Raw genomic sequence first — 26169 nt, forward strand, 5'->3', positions numbered from 1 at the left:
TTTTCTAGCTTCTAAAAATCAAGCCACTCCAAATCTGATTAAATTGATTTTGAGAATACAAAATGAAAAATCCATTCGAGTGAACAAAATCAAAAGTGATAGAGGAACTGAGTTTATAAATAGTAATTTAACTACTTTTCTTGATGATTCCGGTATTAGACACGAGTTGTCTAGTGCCAGAACTCCTCAACAAAATGGCCTGGCTGAGAGAAGAAACCGAACTCTCAAGGAAGCTACAAGGTCAATGATAGTTGATTCGGGTATTGCTCAAAAGTTTTGGGCTGAAGCTATCAACACCGCTTGCTATACACAAAATCGATCTTTAGTAACTAAACGGTTTTCTAAAACTCCTTTTGAAATTTACTTTGATCAAATTCCAAGCGTACGGTATTTTCGAATTTTTGGTAGCAAATGTTTTGTTCACAATAACGGCAAGAACTACTTGACCGCCTTTGATGCAAAATCCGATGAGGGAATAATGTTGGGATATTCAGCTGTAAGTAAAGCCTACAGAATATACAATACTAGGAATTTAACAATTGAAGAAACCGCACACGTTGTTTTCGATGAATCGGTTGAACGAAATACTGCATTACCCTTCGACCTTCACAACAGAATGGAAAATTTTAATATCTATTCTGATGATGAAGACGAGGTTCCGGTTTTTAGACGATTTGTCAAGGACCAAGCGGTTGATGCTGAACTTCAGCCTGATCAAGCTGCTTTACCGCAGAAAGTTGACGCTTCAGTTTCTACTGAAGAAATCGGTCGGTCTGACTCTGTTCAACCTACCGATCAGTCTAACCTTGATCAGCCAACCGAAAGCTTGATAGACACGTCTCGGATTAACCTCAGAAGGAACAAAAATCATCCTCTTGAACTAGTAATAGGTAACATATCCTCACCCGTCCGAACTAGGCAACAACATTTGGATCACTATGAAAACTCTGCTTTCATATCACAAATTGAGCCGAAAAAGGTGGATGAAGCATTGTCAGATCCAGATTGGATCTTAGCAATGCAAGAGGAATTAAACGAGTTTGAGAGAAATAAAGTCTGGTACATAGTCCCTAAACCGAAAAACAAACCGGTTATAAGAACACGATGGGTATTCAGAAATAAACTCAATGAAGACGGTTTAGTTACGATGAACAAAGCCCGGTTAGTAGCTCAAGGCTATAAACAGGAAGAAGGCGTTGATTTTGAAGAATCATTTGCCCCTGTAGCTAGACTTGAGGCCATTAGAATATTTTTAGCATATGCAGCTTTCAAAAACTTCAAAGTTTTTCAAATGGATGTTAAGAGTGCTTTTCTAAATGGTAAGGTAAATGAAGAGGTGTACGTTAATCAACCTCCAGGTTTCAAAAATCCAGAACACGAAAATCATGTTTACCGGCTGAATAAAGCCCTTTACGGTTTGAAACAAGCTCCAAGAGCTTGGTATGATACTTTGACACAATTTTTATTTGATCACAAATTTACAATAGGTTCGGTAGACAAAACACTTTTCAAATTTGAAATGAAGGAACAAATCTTACTTGTTCAGATTTATGTTGATGATATCATATTCGGATCAACCGATCCAAAATTATGTGACAAGTTTTCGAAAATGATGACTGATAGATTTCAAATGAGTATGATGGGAGAATTGAGTTTCTTTCTAGGACTTCAGGTTAAGCAGATTGAAGCGGAACCTTCATAAGCCAACCGAAGTACACAGCCGAACTGCTGAAGAAGTTTGGGATGGATACATGTGCTGAAGCGGCTACGCCAATGAGTCCTTCAGTAAAGCTGGACAAAGATGATGATGGTCAAGCCGTTGACATCACAGCATATCGAGGAATGATCGGATCACTACTATACCTAACAGACAGTCGACCTGACATTTTGTTTGCGGTCGGAGTGTGCGGAAGGTTCCAAGCAAATCCAAAGCAATCTCATTATACGGCGGCCAAAAGAATTCTAAAATATCTAAAGGGAACTCAAGAAGTGGGACTTTGGTACCCAAAAGACTCAAGTTTCAATCTCATAAGCTACTCAGATGCCGATTACGCAGGATGCAAAATCGATAGAAAAAGTACAAGTGGAACCTGTCAGTTTCTAGGCGACCGGTTAGTCACTTGGAGCAGCAAGAAACAAACATCTGTTGCAACATCAACCACAGAGGCAGAGTACATAGCGGCTGGAAGCTGCTGTGCACAACTTCTCTGGATCCAACAGCAACTAAGGGACTTCGGGATAGAAGCCAAGGAATTTCCAATTTTCTGTGACAACACCAGTGCTATAGCGATTACATACAATCCAGTGCTGCACTAAAGAACAAAGCATATCGATATCCGACACCATTTCATCCGGGAGCACGTTCAGGGGAAACACATCCGGCTGGAATATGTCTCAACCGAGCAACAAGTAGCGGATATATTCACAAAACCGCTACAGGAAGCTAAGTTTTCTCACTTTCGAAATATTTTGGGACTTACTAATCTAAATCAATTGATATCATGATTATGCATGCATGTAAGAAACCGGGATATGTATTCAGGGAGAAGCCCTCGCTTCTCAAACCATATTCAAATAGGCCATTAATAAATCAAAAATGCTAACCGGGAGGAAGTCTCCGGTTATGCCCGATTACTTCATAGTTTCAAATCAAATGTATATTTACTATACGGTTGAAATAACTAGGTTGAAGTAGATATGATGAATCCAAAGTTGAACAAATGTTGACATAAATCAACGTTTCTTCACAATTGGAACAAAATATCCTACTAAAACCGGTCATGGAAAACTGCTTAGTACAAATGCATTCTGGTCTGATAGAATGAACTTCTCCGGCTAACCTGGGATGACTGACTGAGTTTTCATGCATATTTTGAAAAATGAAGCCTGTAATCAATAAAAACAAGTCCACCACAATCGAGATGACGACATGTGTCCATCATCAAGAGAGGGAGACTCACATCTTGTCAATAGATATTTGTCATCATTATTATCTTGGTAATAATTAGATTCTATCTTGGAAATAAACATTAGTTACTTCAACAAGTTAAAGTCTATTAAATGACTAATGACATCATCAAGCAGGCTTAAAACTCATTAATCTAGCCGAACCCCTGGCTATATAAACCACCCTTAAACCTTCACAAAACTTCACAAAATTACTATTCACAAGTATCATTCTTGAGATAAACCCTCTCTCTCAAGAACATGAACACCAACTCCCTAGCAAAGAAGATTCTATTGGCAGACTTTAATTCAATCTACCATATGAAGATCACGAAGTCAAAGAAATGTTCTTAGCCGTAGAAAGAAGCGGGCTAAGAAGCTTCCTCGAAAATAGATTCATTCTTGACTACCTAGTAGTCGAAGAATTCTTCTAGACTAGAAAAGAAGTGCATCGAGATATAATCGTTGCACAAGTCTACGGTCAAAAGTTCTTATTCAGCGAGACGGATTTCGCTGTATACTACGGTTTGCCCAATGAAGGGGTAACCGACTTAACATACTCCCCGGTGACTATGGAAGAGATGTGTCGCCGGTTCTCAGGATCTGACATCCCGGTTAAACCCTGGGGTTCTAAAAGCCAACTTTCTCATAAGTACCAGCTTCTCTGTGAGATTCTGGGAAAGTCCGTTCTGGGCAGAGAGAAAAGTTACTACTACACCCAACGGGTCTTCGAGATGATGATCGCTGTAACGGTTGGGACACCGGTTAATTGGTCCTGGATCATCTTCAGTAACCTGAAGAAGATGCTCCTCTCAACAAAACCGGCTACGCTCCTCAGCTGAGCGGTTTCTGTGCAAGTCTGGACATCCACTCCGGACCATTCGTAACTCTCCATCCAAGGCATGTGCTCACCAAGGAAAGAGTACAAGAAATGATCGACCGGTGGGAAGCAGTCAAGGCTAGAAGAAATCAAGCGGCTGGGTCATCTAACGTCTAGCCTGTCCTTTTTCCTTTGCTCTATTTTATCTCTTTTCCAAAACCGGTAATTTTGATGTACTACCGGTTTTGTACCTCACTCAATGAATCAGATTTCCTTCCTCTTTTAAGTCAAAATCTAAAATCATAAATGATCAAACATTTATCGTGCCGTATCAAAATAAAATCAGATCACTCTTAAAAACACAAATACTCATTCTCAATAAGCATGCCTGACTTGATTAGACAAGACATGCCTTTATTCTCTTGGAAAATCACAAAGACATTAATGATTAGACATGAACGGCTAGAATTTTCAAATATTCTCATTAAATGCTCTCAACCGTTCCAAGCTATAAAAGGGGATTCATTCCTCCATTCTCAAATCACGCTTCCAGCATTCCTTCTCTCTAAAACTTGAAAGTTCAGAAAAATCCTTTCAAAACCTTCCTCAATCCTCCACATAATGTCGGCCGAACTCAGAAATACCCTTATCATCGACTTCGAAGATATCAAAGACAGTGCATACTATGAATGCATTTTTCAGCATATCATAGATTCAGGACTTCAAGGCTTTCTTAAAGATTCAGACACTATCCTCGTGGAGGAGGTGTGTGAATTCTTCAACAACGGTCATGTTCTAGATGATGGCAGCATCCGCACCATCGTCGACGGTCAATTCCTTCAGTTTACCGAAGAGGAATTCGCCAACTTCTTTCACCTTCCAACCGAAGGTTTTTCGGACTTCCCAACGCCGTTCCTACCGGCTAAGGAAGACTTCTTCCAGATTTTCTCTTCTTCCGACGCTCCGATCAAGGACTTTGGAAAGAAAGAAACCCTCGCTCCTCACTACCAAGTCCTGCATGACTCGGTTCACAGGTCTATCATGGGCCAAATGCCTAACCAAAACTATAACCGGGAGGCATTCGACATCGTGATAGCCATCATTCGAAACTCATCGATCAACTGGGCAACCTACCTCTTCAACAAACTGAAGCGGCTCATGACCGATGCAAGGGGAAGGACCAGTTTCGCTCCTCAAATCACCCGGTTCCTGCTGTCCAAGCGTCGCAACCTTGGAACGGTGTTCCAGTTGGACCATCCAACACTATCACCATACTCATGATACACAGGTGGATATCAAGAATTGAGGAACAGTCACCTGAAAACACCGTGGAAAAGTGGTACGAAAGGAGGATGGAAGGGGGATGGTTCACAGAAGACTAAATTTTTTGTCTTTCCTTTCCGGTTTTTGGTCATTTTGTTGTACGACCAAAACCGCTCAATGTTCACCATTTCCGTTATTTATGAAATATTTAATCTTCAAAGTCTTCGGTTATCATTTATATCTTTCTTCCCGGTTTCTTAAAACTTATACACAAAATCTCAAGGTTAACCTAAAAACTTCCGATTAGCAAGTCTTCAAGTAAAACCGAAACCTCGAGCAAAAATGAAAAGTTTGAAAAACTTAACCGCCCACGGTTTTACCTCCCAAAATTTATCGCCCATGGGTTTTCCGCACATACCGCCGAAAGTTACTGCAGTAACTTTTGGAGGGAAAGTTGGCGCCAAAAAACATCAAATGACGGTTCGTCTTCCAACCGCTCGGAACCGTCATCTATATAAGTTCACATCATCTCATTCGACACTTGTGCTTTCTCTCTCTACAAATTTCCAAATCCTCAAAAGCTCTGTTCTCTCCGATCTTCATCGTTCTTCATATCTTCTTTTCAAAGCTATCATGGATCTAAGCAAAGTTCCATTCCAATGGATGTTACAAGTTGACTTTGCGGATATTGATGAACATGCCGATGACAAAAACAAGGCTGTTCTTCAACTTCTAAGAGATTCTGGGTTGGAGAAGTTTCTATCTGGTCCGTTCACCATTTATCCGGCGCCGGTGACGGAGTTCCTGGCGACGGCGACACTCTCGAAGAGGAAGGTCTCAGCCACAGTCAACGGGAAGGCCATTCTAATCACCGAAGAGTTATTCGCTGAAGCTCTCGGTCTGCCCAACACCGGTCTGGACCTAAAGATTGACCTAACCGCTGCAGAATCAAACGCTGTCCGGTTGGTGGTTTCTTTCTCAGATCAGGATCTGGTGATCCACTCTAGCCGGAGGAATAAGCTAAAACTGGAATACAAATGGTTGCTAACTGTCATCGCCCGCTCAATCCAGGGAAGAGGAGGTAACTTCGACAACCTGACGAAACTTAAACTCAGAATGCTGTTGGCCATTGTCCGCGGTGACAAGGTGGACTAGGGATACGCTATTTTCGAAGAATTTTGCCAGATGGTGATCAAGAAGGACGGCCGAGTTCAGGCCTTTGCAATGCAAATCGTCAAAATCCTTGAGTTCCTTAATGTGGAACTAGGTGAAGGTAAGCCGCTCCCAATCACCAATATTCTCGACTCAGAGTCAATGATCGAGAAACCGGAGAAGGCAATCAAACCCCACAAGAACGAAGTCGTCCAAAGGGACCAGCTCTTCGGCTCCGGCTGAAGAAGTAACCAAACAGAAGAAACCGGCAAGAAAAGCGGTTGAAACCGAAGTCCCACAAGAACCGAAGAGGAGGAAGAAGGTGGCTGCAAGGAAGAGTTCCAACAAACCGGCGGACTCCGAGAAAACTCTTTCCTCGGATAATCCACCAGAAAGAACCGCAGACGTCATTCAACCCACTCCCATCAACACCGTCATTCCTACCCCCGTTCCATATAATTCTCTAAGGCAAACCGAATCCTCGGGGAGCCAAGAAAACAAGTCAGTTTCAAAGGAGGAAGCAGAGGTTAGTATACACTCTGAAACCTCCAAGTCACCAAGCAAACCAATTGAAGAGGTAATAGCCAACGTGGGCTTAAATACCTTTGAAGCAATTGAGAACGTAGTTCAAGATATTGCAAAGGAAACCGAAGAGGACGATGTGTCAAGTCGTCGCAAGCCAGTTGATCAGATTGAGATACCTGATCAGATTGAAGCACAACCGGTCGAAGAAACGGCCAAAACAGCAGACATTACACCTCCGGCTCAGGAGGGTAATCTTGAAGAACAGGAACCATCCGGTTCCGCAGGAGGCAAGACAGCTCCAGAAAACCAATCGGCTCAAGATGGGCCATCTGACTCAGCCACAATACCTGAAGGTTCTGTTCAGGTCAACAAAGGCAAAGGGGTTCTTATAGAAGATTCAACCGTAACAGGAAAAGGTACGCTGCAAACCGGTCCTCAACCAGAAGTCATAACCGGGGACGAGGTTACCTTTACCGCAGAACAGGAAGATGAAGTATTCGAGGAACTTCTTAGGGACATGAACAAGGGTGCAAATGATGCGTTGGCTCCATACCTCATGTGGGTGAAGCTCAGGTGTGAAACAAAGTTATCCGACATGGCTCCAGGTCTGAGTGGCAACAAACATTGGGACAGGCTCGTCAGGCTGGAAGAGAGGGCCCTCCAGTTAGCTCACACCGATCTTATCCAACCAGCTTTCAATAAAACCGCACTACTTCTTGAAAATGCTCGGTTACAAGTAGTGGAGAATGCTTTTCAAGAAACTAAAGGAGCGATGCTAACTCCGATTGAAATGAGAATGGCCGAACGGTTTATTGCGGTGCGAGAAAAGATAGTACAAAATCTCGATCTTTTTGATATGCAGTGGAGGAAAGGTTGCCGAAGCCAACTCAATAATGCCGACCTATATCAAAGTAAGCCATTCTATGTGGTAGGTGAGACATCCGGAACGACGGAAAACCTGGAACAAGAATCTTCTCAAACTGCCAAAGCTCCGGAAATCGATCAAATAAAGCAAGCTGTGGTTGACACAGTTAACTCATGCCTTGGAAGCTATAAAACCGCAACCGATGAGAGGATTGCAACGGCTGAAGCTAACCTGTCAAACTCTATAAGGTCCATGCTAGATGCGGCTATGCAGACCTCAGTCAAAACCTTGATCGCTGAGTCCATCCAAACCGCAACCGCTCCATTATTAGACATGCTGCAGGCAATGGCCATTCAAATTGGGGAGATGTCCAAAGTTCAAGTCAGCACAACTCAAACGCAAATCGAATCGGATGCTGAAACCGCTAAGAGGCTGCAAGATGAAGAAATGGAAAGGGTACGGTTGCAGAAGGAGATTGAGGACAAAGACTATGAGTTTGCCCAAAAGTGCAACGAGGAGGAACAGGCCAACATCCAGAAACTCCCACTGGTTCAACCGTCCCATTCAATGAACACAAGGAATAAGAAGAAACGAAGCGCGGTTGTGAACGTAATCAAGCGGGCCGAACAAAGAGCAGTTGTACCAATCGCGCTAAATGTGCAACCGCTTGATGAAGAAGAAGAAGAAGATACTGAGGAACTTAACCAGCGGAAGAGAAGGGCAGTTGAAGGCTCAACCGCAACTCCAAGCTTCAGACCAATTATTGCTCCACCGCTTCCTCCACCAAAACGGTTTGTGCCAATTTTGGGTTCAGCAAAAAGACTCCAAGCCATTCGAGTGTATGGGCCGGAATGCTGATTGATGCTGAAAGACGTGAGAGGGAGTGGAAGGCAAGAGAAGAAGAAGAAAGAAGACAACTTGAGAAAGAACTGGAAAAGGAGCTTCACAAGGGGGGACCATCCAAGCCTTAATCTCTCTTTATTTCCTTCAAAACAATTTATGTTTAATTATGACTCGGAACTTGGTTATTTCATTTTTCTGATAGTTTCCACATACATTTTTGGAAAATCAAACACATGTTTTTGAAACATCTTCTTCCAACAGAAAATAATTAAAACGCTAAACAAGCTTTTCAAAACCGGCCACTCATTAAAAGTTTTGAATATTTATTCTAAATAATCAAAAATGGAGAAATTGATAGAAAAATTAAGTAAGTTAATTTTTGGAACCGGCCACTCATTACAAGTTTTGAATATTTATTCTAAATAATCAAAAAGGGAGAAATTGAGAGAAAAATTAAGTAAGTTAATTTTTGGAACCGGCCAGACGGACTAAACAGTTGTTAACTTTCATGTGCAGATACAGATCAAAACCGTATGAACCGGTTGGGGCATCAAAATCGGTTGCTGCTATACTTCAAAGAAACCAGTTTTAAGTGATCAAGTTAAAGATCAGAGGAACCGGTTTTTTACTTTCTCAAGCGACCGGTCAGTAAAGACAAAAACTTACACACCAGCCGGATCATACTGCACAAGGCACAAAACCGGAAGATTCAAACTTCAAGTGTGACGAACCATGACGAAAGAAACGTGTCTTGAAAGAATAAAAGAAGATCAGATCCGATCGGAAGCATGCGAGGAAAGCAATGATGCTTTATTGATCCGAAGTTGACAACCTGAGGTGGATGTCCAACACGTGTCCAAATCTGAAAACCGGCTACGTCATCTTCTGCTCAGAGCTGCCTGCATGACTGCCAGGTGTTGAGGAAAGTGAAGCGTGCAAGCAACCTTTCTGCATCGGCGTGATAACGATCAACCAATCTGAAAGAGAGAGAAGAAAGTGATCGTTGGCTCTTCACAGCTATAAAAAGAAGACGAATCGTCCTCATTTAATGCAAGTTGCGAATCGAAAAAAAAAACAAGAAAATCATTCAATATAAGTCAAGCGATAAGTTCTAGAGAGATAAACTTTCATATTCCAAACCGGTGTGTCTGAAACCGGAAGCTTTCTGTATTGTGTTGTGTTGAGTTATTGTATTACATCAAAAAGTGAGTTTGGTGTAACCGGCGAGTAGCGAAGTTGGGCTCGACCGGAGGTATTGTTGTAACTACAAAAGTTAGTGGAGATCCTTCTCATAATCTGAGAAGAATGGGTGACGTAGGAGAGTTTGCTCCGAACATCCATAAAAAATCCTTGTCTCGTGTTCTTTCGTTGCTTTCATTATTTACATTACCTAACCTCAAACTAATCATACGCCTTAAACCGGTCACTCATATCCATAAAACCGACTCCTCCTAAAACATCATCTAAAGTCGCATACGTTGCTTCAACCTGAAACAGACATTTCCGCCCTTGAACCCGGTTCAAGAGTCTGTGACAGTTTGCGCAGTGCTGAGAACGGTTTTAGTCTTTAACCGGACTATCACCAAAGAGTTGTGTGTGTTGTAAGCGGCCACCCTTCCCAAAACCGGAAACACCCCGGTCCTCCAAGGGCGTCCCCGATCCTAACAGAATGAGTTTCACAAAATACAAAAGTGTTCATCAATGGTCCCTCCTTCCACACTCATTCCTGTAGATTACCTCTATTTCAAGAGTCTTTTCAGTTAATCTATAACACTAAAGCTGGGTACCTATGCCACACAAGCATAGTGAGTCTAATAACTCAACAAACATTTTAAGAGTTTCAAAATAATGCTTTAAACTAATTTTCTTTCTGTACAAAGAGTAAGATATGCATAAAAAGATTATAAAAATATTCATGTGGGTTTTAAAAGTATTTCATCATGGTGAAGGACCGATGGAAGTTGTCGTTGGCATGTCTTAGGACCGATGAAAGTTGTTGCTTGCTAAGTTTGAATGTCTTAGGATTGATGGAAGTTTTTACTGGCATGTCTTAGGACCGATGGAAGTTTTCGCTGGCTAAGTTTGAATGTCTTAGGATCGATGGAAGTTGTCGCTGACATCTCTTAGGACCGATGAAAGTTGTCTCTTTCTAAGTTTGAATGTCTTAGGACCGATGGAAGTTGTCGTTGGCATGTCTTAGGACCGATGGAAGTTGTCGCTTGCTAAGTTTAAATGTCTTAGGACCGATGTAAGTTGTCGCTGACATTTCTTAGGACCGATGGAAGTTGTCGCTTGCTAAGTTTGAATGTCTTAGGACCGATGTAAGTTGTTGCTGGCTAAGTTTGAATATCTTAGGACCAATGGAAGTTGTTGCTGGCATGTCTTAGGACTAAGGGAAGTTGTCGCTGGCTAACTTTCATTGTCTTAGGACCTATGGAAGTTATCACTGGCATGTGTTAAGACCGAGGGAAGTTGTCGCTGGTTAACTTTGATTGTCTTAGGACCGAGGGAAGTTGTCTTTGGCATGTCTTAAGATCGAGGGATGTTGTCCCTGGCATGTCTTAGGACCGAGGGAAGTTGTCACTGGCTAAGTTTGAATGTCTTAGAACCGAGGGAAGTTGTTGCTGGCTAACTTTAATTGTATTAGGACCGAGAGAAGTTGTCGCTGGCTAACTTTGACTGTCTTAGGACTGAAGGAAGTTGTCGCTAGCTGAATTTTATTGTCTTAGGACCAAGGGAAGTTGTCGCCGACATGTCTTAAGATAGAGAGAAGTTGTCAGCGACAAACATTGAATGTCTTAGGACTAAGAGCCAACAATGCTTGGACCGAGAGAAGTTGTCAGCGACAAACTTTGATTGTATTAGGACCGAAGGAAGTAAGCTAACGATAAACTTTGATTGTCTTAGGACCAAGAGAAGTTTTTAGTGACAATCTTTTATTGTATTAGGAACGAGAGATGTAAACCAGTGACAAACATTGACTGTCTAAGATTGAGATAAGTTGTCAGCGACAAACTTTGATTGTCTTAGGACCGAGAGAAGTAAGTCAACGACAAACATTGATTGTCTTAGGACCGAAAGAAGTTGTCAACTTCAAACTTTGATTGTCTTAGGACCGAGAGAAGTAAGCTATTGGCAAACATTGATTGTTTTAGGACCAAGATAAGTTGTCAACGACAAACTTTGATTGTCTTAGGATCGAGAGTCAACAATCCGAGGACCGATAAATTATCCAATTTCTTAAAAATGAGGCTATCTGAATTGTTTTTCACTTTTTTTGGGAAAACGGTTAAAACCATTTCATTAAAATCGCAAAAGTGAGAGGGTCAAGAATCAAAGCTAGACAAATTTTAGTTATGATTAAATGATGAAAATCAAACGACCCTAAAGAACCTGATTAATAGCAATCAAACATACAAGAAACAAAGATTACAAACAAATATTACAAACTGTATCAAATCCTAATTATCCCAATCATAATTTTTATTTCCATACCAACCTGATTTTTCAACATGTTGTCTTTCATGTCCCTAGGGGTTTCAATTAGGGGTTTCATAGGATGTTGTCGTCTTGTATTGTGCGTCGATGCCAGTTTCCTTAAGCACATGGTTGGAGGTCAACGACTGGTTGCGATATCATTGGATGCGAATGAGCAACTATATCCCGTTGCTTTTGGTGTCGTTGATTCGGAGAATAATAACTCTTGGACATATTTCATGCAACAACTAAGGTTGGCAATTGGATCAGTCCTGGATCTCGTCTTCATATCCGATAGACACCCAAGTATTGCCAACGCATTGTCCACGGTTTTTCCAGAAGCACAACACGGTGCATGCACATACCACATCAAAATGAATATTATGGCCAAATTTAAAACTGATAACTGCCATGTTGAGTTTGATTTGGCTTCTCGCGCATACACCGAGTCCACGATTCAGAAGCATTTTGATAGGTTCAGAACTAAAGACCCTAGGATTGTTGAATATTTGGAACAAATTGGAGTGGAGAGATGGAGTCGTGCTTTTTCCCCAGTTCGTGATACAGTCAAATGACAAGCAATTACGCGGAGAGTTTTAATAGTCAAAATAGGGAAGCTAGGAAATATCCCATAACAACATTAACTGACTATTTAAGATTCACAATACAAGATTAGTTTAAACATAGAAGAGAAAAATCAACCAACCACAACGAACATTTATCTCCATATTATGAAAAGTTCTTACGTGAGGAAGGCGAAAATGCTAGATTCTACAGCGTTTATCCAATTAATCGATTCCAGTTCCATGTGCATGACGGTGAATTTGATTTTCAAGTTGACTTCAAGGGCCGAACTTGTACTTGTAGGGTATTTGATGTATCCGGTCTTCCTTGTACGCATGCCTTGGCGGCTGCTCGTTTCCGGAAATCGGTTCTCTATGAGTTGTGCACAAGGTTAGAGAATTTAACCAATTGCATGTTCAATTTATGCTACGTTCAATTTATGTTCAATGTATAATTTTTCATGTTTTACTCAACTGAATCGTGGTGCATGGCATATGCGGAGACATGTTATCCAGTTTTTCATCATAATGAAGCTTGGGACATTCCCAAACATATAAAGAAATGAGTCTTCCTAAAACCCCTATGAAGGTTAAGAAAGGACGACCAACAACAAAACGTAGATCATCACAAGGTGAGCTTCGTAAGGAACGGATACGGTGCGGCTCATGTGGCGGTCTAGGTCATAACAGAGAAACATGCTTAGCAGTGATGCCTGTACCATCTATTACAAGACCAACACAAACTAGTACACAACCTTCACAATAAAGTGCCCAATTTTTGGCATGATCAAACTGTTGTTTTTTTTGGTCAAACTGTTGTACTAATTTTTTTTTTATCAAACTACTGTTTTTTTTATCAAACACTGATGTACTAACTTTTTGTTGATTAAACTAATGTACTAACTTTTTGTTGATCAAACTGATGTTTTTGTTGATCAAACTGATGTACTTTTAAGTGTTGTCATTTGAAGTGGGTTGTCATTTACACAGTCAACAATTGTATTAACATCAGGACAACAAGATATAGCAGGCGACAATGCATCGGTCGCAGGCGACATATGCCATTCTTATTAATTATACTATTTTATATATATACTACATTATATACTCAATCTAAAGTAAACATAGACTAAATTATATATATACTACATTATATAACCATTTGCATTCAAAATAATACAACCATTGTAGCATTAGCAAAATAATATAATTGCCCATTCACATTTCAAATTGTCCATTTTCTATGGGTCTATTATATGGTGGAATAACCTAACTGCCCATTTTTGTCTCCAAAAATCCATGTTTTCTGTGATCACAACTGATATATCCAATTTGGTAATAAGGTACTCTAAATACATGATTGTAAAAATACCACAGTCCCCACTCTTGGTGCACCTGGGGACTCTTGGGTGTGGTATTACAACATATGACATTGTTTCCAAACTGAAATTAGGATACATGTTCCTGTCAAACTCGGTCGTTCCATTTAGAAACAAATATGGAATCATTTCACATAGTGGTTTCATGAACTTGTCATAAAGATCATTTTTGATAAATCCCTATTCGTAGTCATAAACATTGATGCACCAATCTTGTAGTTGCACCTCACACAGTACCTAGTACTTCATCTTCAGATTCATAGGGAAATATACCTTATCTATAGTGCTCCAACAAGTCATGAATTTTTGTTCATCACCCATAAAATATTCTATCAAGTCACTTCTGTATTTTTGTGGATTTTTGGAGAACTTTGAATAACGTAACGAAAACCTGGTAGCGACATTACAGTCACATATTGCGAAATTTATCGGATGATAAGTCTTGGGGAAATTGGCAATCCTTTTTTTAAGAATGTAACATGCTGCATCTATCTCCTGCGAATCGAGAAAATGAATTAAGCACATAACATAAATTGAATTAAGCATCGAACAAAAATTAAGCACATAATTGCATTTTCGGCCTACGACAGATGCATCTTTCGCAGGCGACTGTGCATCTTTCGCATGCGATTATGCATCTATCGCAGGCGAATAGTATTTTCTGCCTGCGACATATGCATAGTCGCCTGCGACAGATGCATCTGTCTCAGGCCGAAAATACAATTCTGTGCAGGGTGGATCATGTAGCTTACTTGATCATGTAGCCAATTCTGAGGCCTCAACATTCTGATAAACAAATCTCGACCAACAAAGAAAAGAACCAGATTTATCTTGTCTTCATCCTCCAGCTTCTGCTAGTTTTTCAACTCATCCATCAGTTCACTATCATAATCTAAAAGAGGATTGATAGTTACTAGATCATTGAGTTTAAACGTTTTTCCATTAGGGTCTGTGTAGTTCCCCAATTGTGTGGACTTCTTCTTTCTCTGAAAATTTTGTCCCTCAAATTTTGTTGGAGTCAATTCTAATACATCATCATCCTTCTTCTTCTCCGACTCCACCTTCCTTTTCTTGGCCAACTCCCGCAACCTCTTCTTGGCCAACTCCACCTTCCTCTTCGTGCCCATCTCCTTCTTTTTCGTGGCGAACTCCTTCTTTTTCGTGGCCAAATCTTCCTTGTCGTCCATCTTCAACTCAACCTCATTCTTTCCCAACTCAGCCTCATCATCTAATTTTTTGTTTTCATTCTCAACAACAACATCATCATCAGCTACTTTGTTGTTTTCATTCTCAACAACAACATCAACAGAAGCAATATATTTTTTCTCATTCAACCCATCAACACCATCAGCATCTTTGTTTTCATTCTCATCAGCTTCTTTATTCATCTCCAACCTAACATCAACAGTAACAACATATTCTTTCTCATTCAACCCATCATCAACATCATTATCTTCTTTGTTCATCTCCAACCCAACATCATCATTCAACCCATCAACAACAACACCATCTTCTTTCTCATTCAGCCCATCATCAACATCATCATCGGCTTCTTTGTTCATCTCCAACCCAACATCAACAACAACATCTTCTTTCTCATTCAGCCCATCATCAACATCATCATCAGCTTCTTTGTACATCTCCAACCCATCATCAACAACAACAACATCTTCTTTCTCATTCAACCCATCATCAACAACATCATGAGCATCTTTGTTCATCTCCAAATCCTTCTCCACTAAATCTGAATCAGCAGCAATATCTTTCTTTTGTTGTTTTATTTCACCCAATAATTTGATTATGTGATTGAACATAACACGTTGATCCTCTTTGATGACCTTCATTTCAGTTTTAAGTTCATTCACATCCCTTGTCAGCTCCTTCATATCCTTTCTTAGCTCATCAAACTTGACATCATGCTGGGCTTGAGTCAACCGATTGTCTTGGCTAGTTGGAGAATTGTCTTCTTTATTTTGAGGACTTGTTGCTGAAGGGACATGGCTAGATTCATGAGTAGTAGACCGAGAGGTGTCTTGGCTAGATTCATCACTAAATGACTTCTCGGTCCTCTTGGCTAGTGTGATTTTAATTGGTCTTCTTCTCTTGGGCACCGGTTTGGGAGTACTGTCATCTTCATTCTTTCTCTTCCTACCATCCACTTTAAATAATTCATCATAAATGTAGCCTCCCATTTTTTTCAAAGTCTTCCCCACAGTAGTTCCTCTTTTCCTCCCTAAACTCATCAATCTTGTTAAACACATTGCATTTCAGGAGGGTAGTGGATACCTCTTGGACAGTGTTGGTGTTGCTTCTAGAGGCTGTAAAGAGTAATATCCTTGGGCATATAGGTTGTTCCTCGGTCATATCCGCAAATTTGGGGACAAATGTCTTCATAACCAAATATGCCCAAACTTGGAAGGCTATTGCGAACCCACTAATAGTATAAGCAACATCACAGTTCCCCTTGCAGGTTTCCTTTTTCTCCAGATATAGCTACCGAAGATGTTTCATGTCTTTGTTAATACCCTTCAAGGTTGAATTGAAGGACACCTTTCCCCATGAAAATTGAAAGAACATCTCCATGTCCTCCACCATGTTGAAGATTTTCAAACTTACCCTCTTCCTATTATCAGATCCAAAAAGACACTGGTAAATAAGGTTGATGAGCCCAAACTTCCATGCATCCTCCTTCTCAAAGTATCGGAGGAAAACTGTTTGAACCTCTGTCACTCTAACAACTGTTTTGTCACCAAAATATTTATGGACTAGGATGGACATTCTTCAACGTGCCAGTTTTCGATCACAAGAAATCTTCCAAAATTTAGGCCTATCACCAATGCATATTCCTTCATGCCCCAGTACAACTCATGACCATTGACTAAGAAAGTTATTCCCTTCGAATTAGAGCTGCTTTTCCTCATCAACATCTGATGGATTTGTTCCTGAGAAAATTACAGTCGGGGCTTTCAATAAACACCGAAATTGAGTCTTCATAGCCCTTTCCATAAGACCAAAGTGATTAAACTTGTCCTTCATCTTTAACAAGCAGGTACAAGTGGATTTCCATGAAACACGGCCATGAAAGTTCTCAATAACCATTTTGGTTTTGCTTTTGGTTGGTGCCATCTGCAAAAAAACATTATGTCAGACTAATGAAAGCAAATACCACTTCTTTAAAGCAAATAAGACATCTATCGCAGGCGACTGTGCATCTGTCGCAGGCGGAAAATACTATTCGTCTGCGACAGATGCACAGTCGTCAGCGATAGATGCACAGTCGCCTGTGACAGATGCACAGTCGTCTGTGACAGATGCATCGTCGCCTGCAACAGCCTTCGACAGATGTATTTTAAACCCAAAACGATTTAGTCAGCCAATAAACCTAAACCTAAACCTAAACCTAAACAATAAACACTAAAACCCTAAACCATTCTTCCATTTCAGCATGCGTGGAAGGTAAACGACAAAAAACGGGAAAAACTCACCTTCAATTTTGCGGCGTTGTCAACCTTCGTTCGTTCTGCTTGGATCGTCGTCGGGGGCTCGGACAGTCGTCGGGGGTCGGGGGAGAGGTGGAGTTTCGTGGCTTGGATCGTCGTCGGGGAGAGGTGAGTCATCGACTTGGATCGGTCGTCGTCGGGGAGGGGAGGATGCAGTTTTGAAATATGAAAAGAAGAGAGGGAGGGAAAACTAAAGGGGAGAAGGAAACGAACGGATTTTTTTTTTTTTTTAATTTGAGGGTGGTCTTTTTTCATAGACAAAAAGTTAAATTTTAACAAATTATTTGGTCTATGCTAAATTTGGAAGTAATCTCTTACGAGGGTTATTTCGTCAAATTTCTCGACTACCCAATACAATTAAAAATTCAAATTATTATTATTATATATTTTTTTTAGAGAGAGCGTGATATCACGTGAGCATGTAGGTCAAGGCAACTAAAGAAGGGCCAACTAACTACACCAAGGGAGGCATAGACAAAAGCCCGAGCGAGCATTCATTCTAATAAGAAGAGAGATTTCCCCCTGAAGAGTCAGGGTTTTAATTTAATCCTCTCCCCGTTACTTGCAGTGCATTCTAATAAGACGAAAGCTCGAACGATTCATCCTCGTCCTTCCTTCTCCACATTTCTGTAGGCGAGATTCATTTTCTCAATTTGTTAATTTGGGAAGACATGGCGGATGGGTTCTGGAATAAGCAGGCGCCGTCGCATCCATCGTCCGGCTTGCTCAAGCGCCCCCGCTCCTCCGACTATAGTAAGTGATTCATTTCTCAAAATCATTATTGTTATCGACACGCTCATAGCGCAACAAACATACAATACAATTTAATGGAATCTCACACGCATATAGCTGTACCGAGCTAACTTATTGGGGGCATTTCCTCCCAGACAAAGAGGCCGGAGATATCCACCTCTTCTCTTGTTGCTGCTTCTAGATTAGAAGAGGGGATTACTCAGGGGTTTTACTAATGCATTAGTATTTAAGTCACATTCCTTCTTGATCTTGATGACTGTATTTTTGGAAGTATGTGAGCTGCTTCTTAAGAAGAGAAGATCCTCTTTAAGATTTGGTGTTGAACTATAATTTTCCCCTTTGATGTTACTGTTTGAAAGAACATTTGCTGCTTTTAAGTTTATTTTCCTGTTTCCCTTTTTCATTCTTTGAATTATATAGTCTTTATGTAGTTTGGCTTTAATCCTAGTTTTTATGTTAAATATATTCTTCATCCTTGTGCATTCCGTAGTTCCTGAAAATTCCTATATAACTTTTAACTGGGTTTAACAAATGAGTTGTCATGGGGTTTGCTTGAAGTTTGAAGTTCATATTTTGAACTCATGTTCTTATGATTTCAGCATCTTCTGCAATGAATCAACATGCTGATCAGGTGACTCCCCGAGTTATAAATGAGACAAATGACATTGGCTCTGCATACGATCGATATCTTCAAAATATGGTACCTATTTCTTTTTAGTTGACTTTGTGAACTTGTAATTATTGGATTTTGGATACCAAGAACGCTCATTTTGTTGGTCATGCAGCAAACTAGTTCCTTTAGCTCAGGGGAAATCAACAGGTTGTCTGGAGGTGGCCAAAAAGCCACAGATGTAGGATTGACTGGTCCTACATTTACTGATTCCATTCCTATGACAAGACCTGGAATTGCAGGCGTAAGTTTAGCATCAAATGGTCTTGCACTGGGTTTTGATGCTCAGATCCCTCTAGGTGTTATGTCCAGATCAAGACTTGAGGCATTATCTTTTCCTCTGGTTGAATCGATGCCTCGATCAAGCCAAGAGAGGCTACCTCTTCCTCCAGATGCTACAAGTACTCTGTATGTTGAGGGGCTTCCTTCAGACTGTAAAAAAAGAGAAGTAGCTCGTATCCTTTTGCATTTATTTAAAAAATATTTGGATGTCTATACACTCATTGCAGCACACAAACAACTTATATCTTAGAAAATTGATGATTGTAACAAAAAGGAATCAATTTATTTATGCTTGTTCCATCATTAATTTTACTCCTTTCTAAGATATTTTTCGTCCCTTCGTGGGTTATAAAGAAGTAAGGCTTGTGGTCAAGGATTCCAAACATGTGAGTTAACTGGCTTTCATGAATAATCATATTTGATTCTAAGGCTAGTGAATCTTCCACATAGTACCTTAAATTTTAGCCAATCCTTTCATTTTAATTATGTTGTTTCTTATCACTTACAGCGTGATGGAGAACCACTCATCCTTTGTTTTGTGGATTTCATTGATCCGGCATGTGCTGCAACAGCATTGAGTGCATTGCAAGGTGATTACTTTAATTTCATAACTTGATTTTTGTATGATACTAACTGGACCAAATATTAGACCCACAATCTTTACGGGAGTCCTTACTGTCTAAATTCCTTCAATTATGGCATGCATTTTCCTTGGTGCTGGACAAAATTTTTGCTTAAGACAATGAGTTGCTATTTTAACTTTCCAGACCTCATAGGAATCTTTAGTTGTGATTCTCTCAACAAACCTTGCAGAAGAAAACTGTCAGAGGAACTTCCTGTTGGCAGTACTCTAGGCATTCTGTGTGTTGTAACCAGGTTTTTAGTTAGCAGAAGGAAATTACTTTGACCGCTTACTTTTAGACCTTAAACTATTTTTGAAAACAAATCGCATTTTTGAAATAGTATAAAAGTTTGAAGAATATATGAATATTGTAAACTTGATATCAATGCATAATTAGAAAATGAGGGTTTTAATTAGAGAAAAGTGTTAAACATTTTATCAAGTATAGTATAAACCAGTAATTCAACATTACTTAAACAAGTTGTCTCAAGTTTAAGTGCACTTTCAACTGAAACAGTTTCAGTACAAAACTAAAGTTGTCTATAAGTTACTATAGTAATAACTAGTATCAACTCAATCTCCCTAATTAGAAAATAAATGAAAATAGAGAGCAGGTAATAAATATTGAACATGTCAAATGACCTTTTACCTAACTAGAAGAATCATTATATCACATAAGAAAGGTACTATTTGCATCCCTCTATGTCTCTTTTCTTTAATAAAGATAAATATACAGCATAAATTAGGTACCAAATACATGGAGTAATATGTTTACAAGTATATATCTTAAGGAAGAAAACTTAGAACTGTGTATACAATAACAATTACTTATCGTATACTCGATTTGAACCAAAATCGCAATTTCTAGGTCTAATAATCCAAGTCATTGCTCTAATACTATGAACTTTATATCCTGTCTCTCTTTACTCCTCTAGCAGACCCTTCTCTCGCACCGATCTCAAGAACACAAACCTTTATCGCAACTTAGGGCTTCTCTAGCATACCCTTCTCTTGCAACTTAGAGTTTATCCTTACAAAGAATGATGCAAATCTATGAAAAAGAAGAAAGACGATATTAGCAAGGTAGGTCGGTCGTAGAGAAGATGTAAAATTTGCTTTGAAGAGAATGGTGGTTGAAAATGAGAGTTTAATTAAAGACGTTATGTTGTAACGGAAAAATTGACAGAAGGGTCGTTGGTGATCCTTATAATAGTTTGAGGGTCATTGGTGACCTATGTTGCACGGATACGGATACGGGTATCGTATCAAATACGATACGGATACGGCGATACGACAAATTTTGAAAATATAGGATACAATACGTTTAGGATACGCTTATTATTAAAAAAATATATAAAATAATAATTAAAAAAATTAAAATATATTAAGAGTTAGTTAATAACTTAATGTGAATATTTGAGTTTATCTTCTTTATCTAAGAAGCACATTAGAGAGACAAAGTAAGATGAGGGAGGTTTTAGTCAAGAGGAGGAAATATTAGTTTAGGGTTAGTTTTATTTTAAACATTTAAGTCCTCTTAAAATTTTTATTTTTAAAAAATTACCCAAAATGAATCCAAAAATGTATCCAAGCCATATCGGATTGGTCAACTTCATAAAAAGTCAACGATACTTCTTTTACTGTATCCGATATCCGTTTTGCCATATCCGTATTGTATCTGTATCCGATACTCTAAAATTTTTTTTGGAGTATCCGTGCTACATAGTTGGTGACCTTTTAAAAAGATTAAGGGGTAATTTGTTTTAAAAAATAATTCGAGGGCTAAAGGTAAGCGATCGAAGTAATTTAAGGGTCACCTAGATAATTTGCCCAGCAGGTATCATCGTTTGACTTCAGAGACTTGATACCTCTAAAGCTTAGAGAAGGCAGTTGAGATGATTCAATAGGGAAGTTATTGTCTTGTGAAAAATTATTACTCTCTTAAGAACGATATGAAAGAGCAAATGTGGTACCATCATTTGAATCTTGTTAACGGACATCTCGGAGGAACTCCAGTGACAAGGTAATACACAAAGATAGGTTGAGAAGCGGTCGGTTTTTATTTGAGCAGCCATTGCTCTTCATCGGCCGACGAAATCGCTGAATGGATCGTCTGGCTTCGATGTCCTTCTGACGAGGTGAACTGTAAATCTAATACAGTAATTTTATCAAAGCACAAGTGTACAACATGCCTACAGAAAATAGGTTAAAAAGAAGTCTACTCTGGTACATTGCCTTGTGACGGGCTTGAATCAGTCGTTACTCAATTATTACTCTCCTAATCCTAGGCAAGAAAGATAGTGAAAAGGTGTTAAGAGAATATGGAGAAGATAGATACTACACCATTAAATTCATTACTACTAAATAGGGATTCCATCTTCTTGTATAAGAAATGGTGTAAAAGACAACTACCAAATCACTAACAACTTATCCTAAGAATCAAATTTGTTATCCTACAATCGAGCTACATGAATTAGTTATTGTAGTTTCTAGGGATTTTATCCCTTACACACTAGCTCACAGGTCTTCTTGTACACCTCTTGGTTTACTCATGACACGGACTTACCTTAACTTCTCTCGTGTATGAGAAAATCGGTCACAAAATCATTGTCACTGGTACCATCTTGTGTCTCCGTTGATAGCACAAGATAGGCTTGGCATGCTTAATGTGTTGTTTGGTAAACAACCCTGAAACAAATGTGTCACGAGTGAGAAGGGAAGTTTCTTCCTAAGTAGCATGCTCAAAGTGTTATCCTATCAATGAGAACAAGAGGGGCAACTATATTAGTGCTTGTCCTTTTTATTGAGTTGTGAAATAGGAAAAATGTCATTTATTAGTCTTAGGCCACTTCAGCTTGTAAGCCACATATCCAATTTGCTGAAGAATCTCAAAGGGACCAAAGTATTTAGGGTGCAACTTGGAGTACTTATGCATGGAGACACTAAATTGATTGGAGGTTTCATATTGACTAAGACCTTCCCTTCTTGTAGTTCATAGTTTGTGCGCTGAGGCATGCAAATTGCCTCATCCTATATTGTGCAGGATTAAGATGAAATTTTAGTAATATACCCAACTTTTTGTTCTCCTAATCTGTGATCAATTGCTTCCACGCTCGAATCCCAACTAAGGGCACCAAGATCTGTGTTGATCTTGATGCTTGTGTACCTTGAGTTGTTCTTGTTTACTTATTGATGTTGTTGATGTTTTTCTTTTCTTGGTTTGTACTGTTTTTTTTCTTGGGTTTATAATTTCTTTTGTGCTCTCCACAAAAAATGGATTAGTGTAATGGTTCTATCATTTCAGAAAAAGTAAAGGAAAAGGGAAGTGTGGAAGGCTTTATCATTGTCAACCACTAGTTTTCCATTGCGATGCAATTGGTTTTGTACCTATTGAAAGCCTCTAATTTAGACTGTGTTGTCTTTTAACTTAAATAAGATATCATTCGAGAGAGATTGAGATCTCTCCACCAAGAACTAGCATTAAGTTGAACCAAGGCTAAACTCTAAGGGTTGACAATTTACTTAAATAAGATATCATTCCAGAGAGATTGAGATCTTTCCACCAAGAATTAGCATTAAGCTGAACCAAGGCTGAACTCTAAGGGTTGACAATGTGTTGTAACATTCAACCGTGAGGATTTCTGAAAAAAATAAAAAATTTCAACCATGAGGAGTCTAGAAAGAGCAGGCATCAATAACCTTGTTCTTCCTCCCTTTTTTGTATTCCACGGTATAAGAAAATGCCAACAACTTGTAAAACTTTTTACCTTGGTTTGTACAAACCTTTTTCCTTGGTTTGAATGGTGAATCTTCTGCTCCAACAAATGATTAAGTGGTTCATAATAAATTTTAATAACAAAAGAGATGGAGATAACTCCATTTTACCAAGATCTAATGAAAGCCACATGTGTCCCCTTCTGCATAAGCACGACTCTAGTACCCACCTATTGAAATGCTTCTTGCTCCAGTAAATTGACGAGGGGTATAGCAATGGAACCATAAGAATTAATGAATCCTCTATAATAGTCAGATAAACCCTAGAATTCATGTTTCACTGTTGTGGGATTAGGCCAGTGTGGGAGTGTCTGACAACAACTACTTTATCAGGTCAACAACCACCCCATTTTTTGCAAATAGGCTTGAAAATGGCATTCATCGGAGATTGAAAGGTAGAGGGGGCATATTCAACCCAAAGGGCATGACCACAAACTCATATGGGTTTTCATGGGAACAAAATGCAGTCTTTTTAATGTCCGGGGATGCATTCTATTTTAGGCATTGAAAATTTGGCCTTGACAATGGCCTACGTGCTAGGACCACTAGTACAAATAAAGCGTGTTCGGGCATATCCATCACCATTTTCAATCTGTAGGGGGTCGAGAGCTAAGGGAGAGCGTTCTTTGAGGACAATATGAGGCTCATGAATCTGTATAGGAGACTTGTCCATCTTCCCAAAAGAGATATGGGATCAGAAGGCTCCAGAGTAAACTGAGAAAGTAACTTGATCAGATCTGTTTTTTCAACTGTTTTTTCAGCAGCCCTCAGGCCCTGAAGAACAACTTGCTTTTTCTGCAAGTGGAAGGACATTGACAAATCCTAGAAATTCCAAAAAATAAGACCCCAAATCATATCATAACATGTCAACAAAAAACTGGAAGCCTTGAATGTCTCAACACAGTTTTAGACATGTAGAACTTACATGGTTTGAACTATTAGCCAACTGAGACTAACATGGAGTTGATAAGAATAACTACTAACAAAATATCTATTTTAGTATGCTAGAGTTGATGAAATTTTGGAATCAGCTATGTTGCCAATGGACCCACAGACCTTCTTGGTGCTGAATCCTTCTATGTCATGAATAGACTAATTAGGCTCAACATAGACACTGGTTCAAGGCAAAAATATTCAGGTGTTTGTGGGTTATCATCTGACTTAGGGTTTGCTTGGTATTCTAATTAGTAAAGCTTGGCTTTGAATTTATGGCTAGGGAAGAACTTCTCATCTCATGTAAACGAGATTCTATAACCTCTTCTCTTCCAAGATGTTTTGATCCAATTTTTTACATGTCCGATATGGCTTTTTGTTGGAGTTTTGGAAAGGGTTGTAACTTGTAAAGCTATTTAGAGCAAGTGGAGTGTATGAGAATTGTAACAAGTGAATGCTCTTATTTGCCAAGAACCCTGAAAGCTTGAGGGTTTGATAGTTGGCTTCTTGCATTCTATCCATACTTAGTTGCCTCCACTATATTGCAACCTTATTTCTTATGTTTCTCAAAAACCAAACTTAAAACTCCATACCAAATGGATCAAAGAATTACACTATAATTTATTATATGGTAAATGAAACAACAGAAATAACACTGTAATCTGAACCATGATGAAGTGATGAAGAAAAAAATTCGAAAAAAACACTTTAGTGTTTGCCAAATTTTAATGTGATTTTGATTTTGGTAAATATCTTCCAGATAATACAAGTTTTCAAATATGTTCCATTCATCAGTCTAGTCTGAATTTTCTCTTGGCTTATTTTAATGTTTAAACTTGTGCTATTCAGATTCAGAGACTGCATAATTGAATATATCCATAAATTAATTATTATAATTTTACTACATTTAATTGTATCATTGAGCTCTGTATATCTATCTCCTTAGATAATTAACTTCTGCTTTCCTTCTTACAGGTTATAAGATGGATGAAGATGATTCTGATTCTTCTTACTTGCGGATACAGTTCTCAAAGTTCCCAGGACCAAGGTCCGGTACTGGAAATCGCGGAAGAAGATAGACTTAAAGATGTAAGACACCACCACAACTGTCTACTTTTGCATTTCACCTTGTGCAAAAGAAAAAAAAAACTAATTTAAACATCATTTTAGAACACATGTATTATACCCTTATTAGTAGTACTGGCATTTTAAAGGAAATCATCATTGTAGGGAAATGTAGTGTGTTTCATGATTTCATATTTCATGAACTTACAAGTTTTTGAACATATTGAAGTTGAGATTGTTATATACCTGGATGTTGTGACTTACATAAACCATTTCATCTCCTTCCCTTTTAGTAAAAATCAATAAGAAAAAGATGTATCATTTAAATATCATCACAAGTTCTCTAGAGCTGCATTGATATACTTAATATATACTATTTTAATCCTACCTGTGATTTTGATCCAAATTGTCTGTTTTCAGGCCACTTTTGTCAGTTTGATCTATTACATACCGATCTAGAATGACTCTAATCTCAAAACACTAATAAAAATTTGTAAATAATTATTATGTTTATTTTTAATATTTTATAAGATTTTTAGATTTATTTTCATTTATATTTTTAATATATTAAATTATTTTTGCTATACAATAAAAATATTTAAAATAATATTTATCATAATATTTTTTTTTTTTTTGTGAATATAACATATTTTTAAGTGGGATTCTCCAATACCACTAAAGAAAATTCAGAATTGTCCTATTTTGCCTTTCAGTTATCAATATTATTATTAAATTCA

The 26169-nt window shown here is 38.8% G+C and overlaps 1 protein-coding gene across 1 annotated transcript; it reads left to right on the top strand.

The window, feature by feature from the left end:
• Positions 1-17805: 17805 nt before the first annotated feature.
• On the top strand, positions 17806-25691 carry LOC124914910 (nuclear speckle RNA-binding protein A-like). The gene is made up of 6 exons (XM_047455538.1): positions 17806-18086; positions 18686-18786; positions 18872-19211; positions 19363-19424; positions 19547-19628; positions 25343-25691. Exons 1-6 carry the CDS (start codon positions 18005-18007, stop codon positions 25444-25446), a joined length of 771 nt encoding a protein of 256 aa, XP_047311494.1. The 5' UTR covers positions 17806-18004; the 3' UTR covers positions 25447-25691.
• The last annotated feature ends 478 nt before the right edge of the window (positions 25692-26169 follow it).

This window comes from Impatiens glandulifera, chromosome 9, assembly GCF_907164915.1.
Source record: "Impatiens glandulifera chromosome 9, dImpGla2.1, whole genome shotgun sequence".
NCBI classification, from domain to species: Eukaryota; Viridiplantae; Streptophyta; class Magnoliopsida; order Ericales; family Balsaminaceae; genus Impatiens; species Impatiens glandulifera.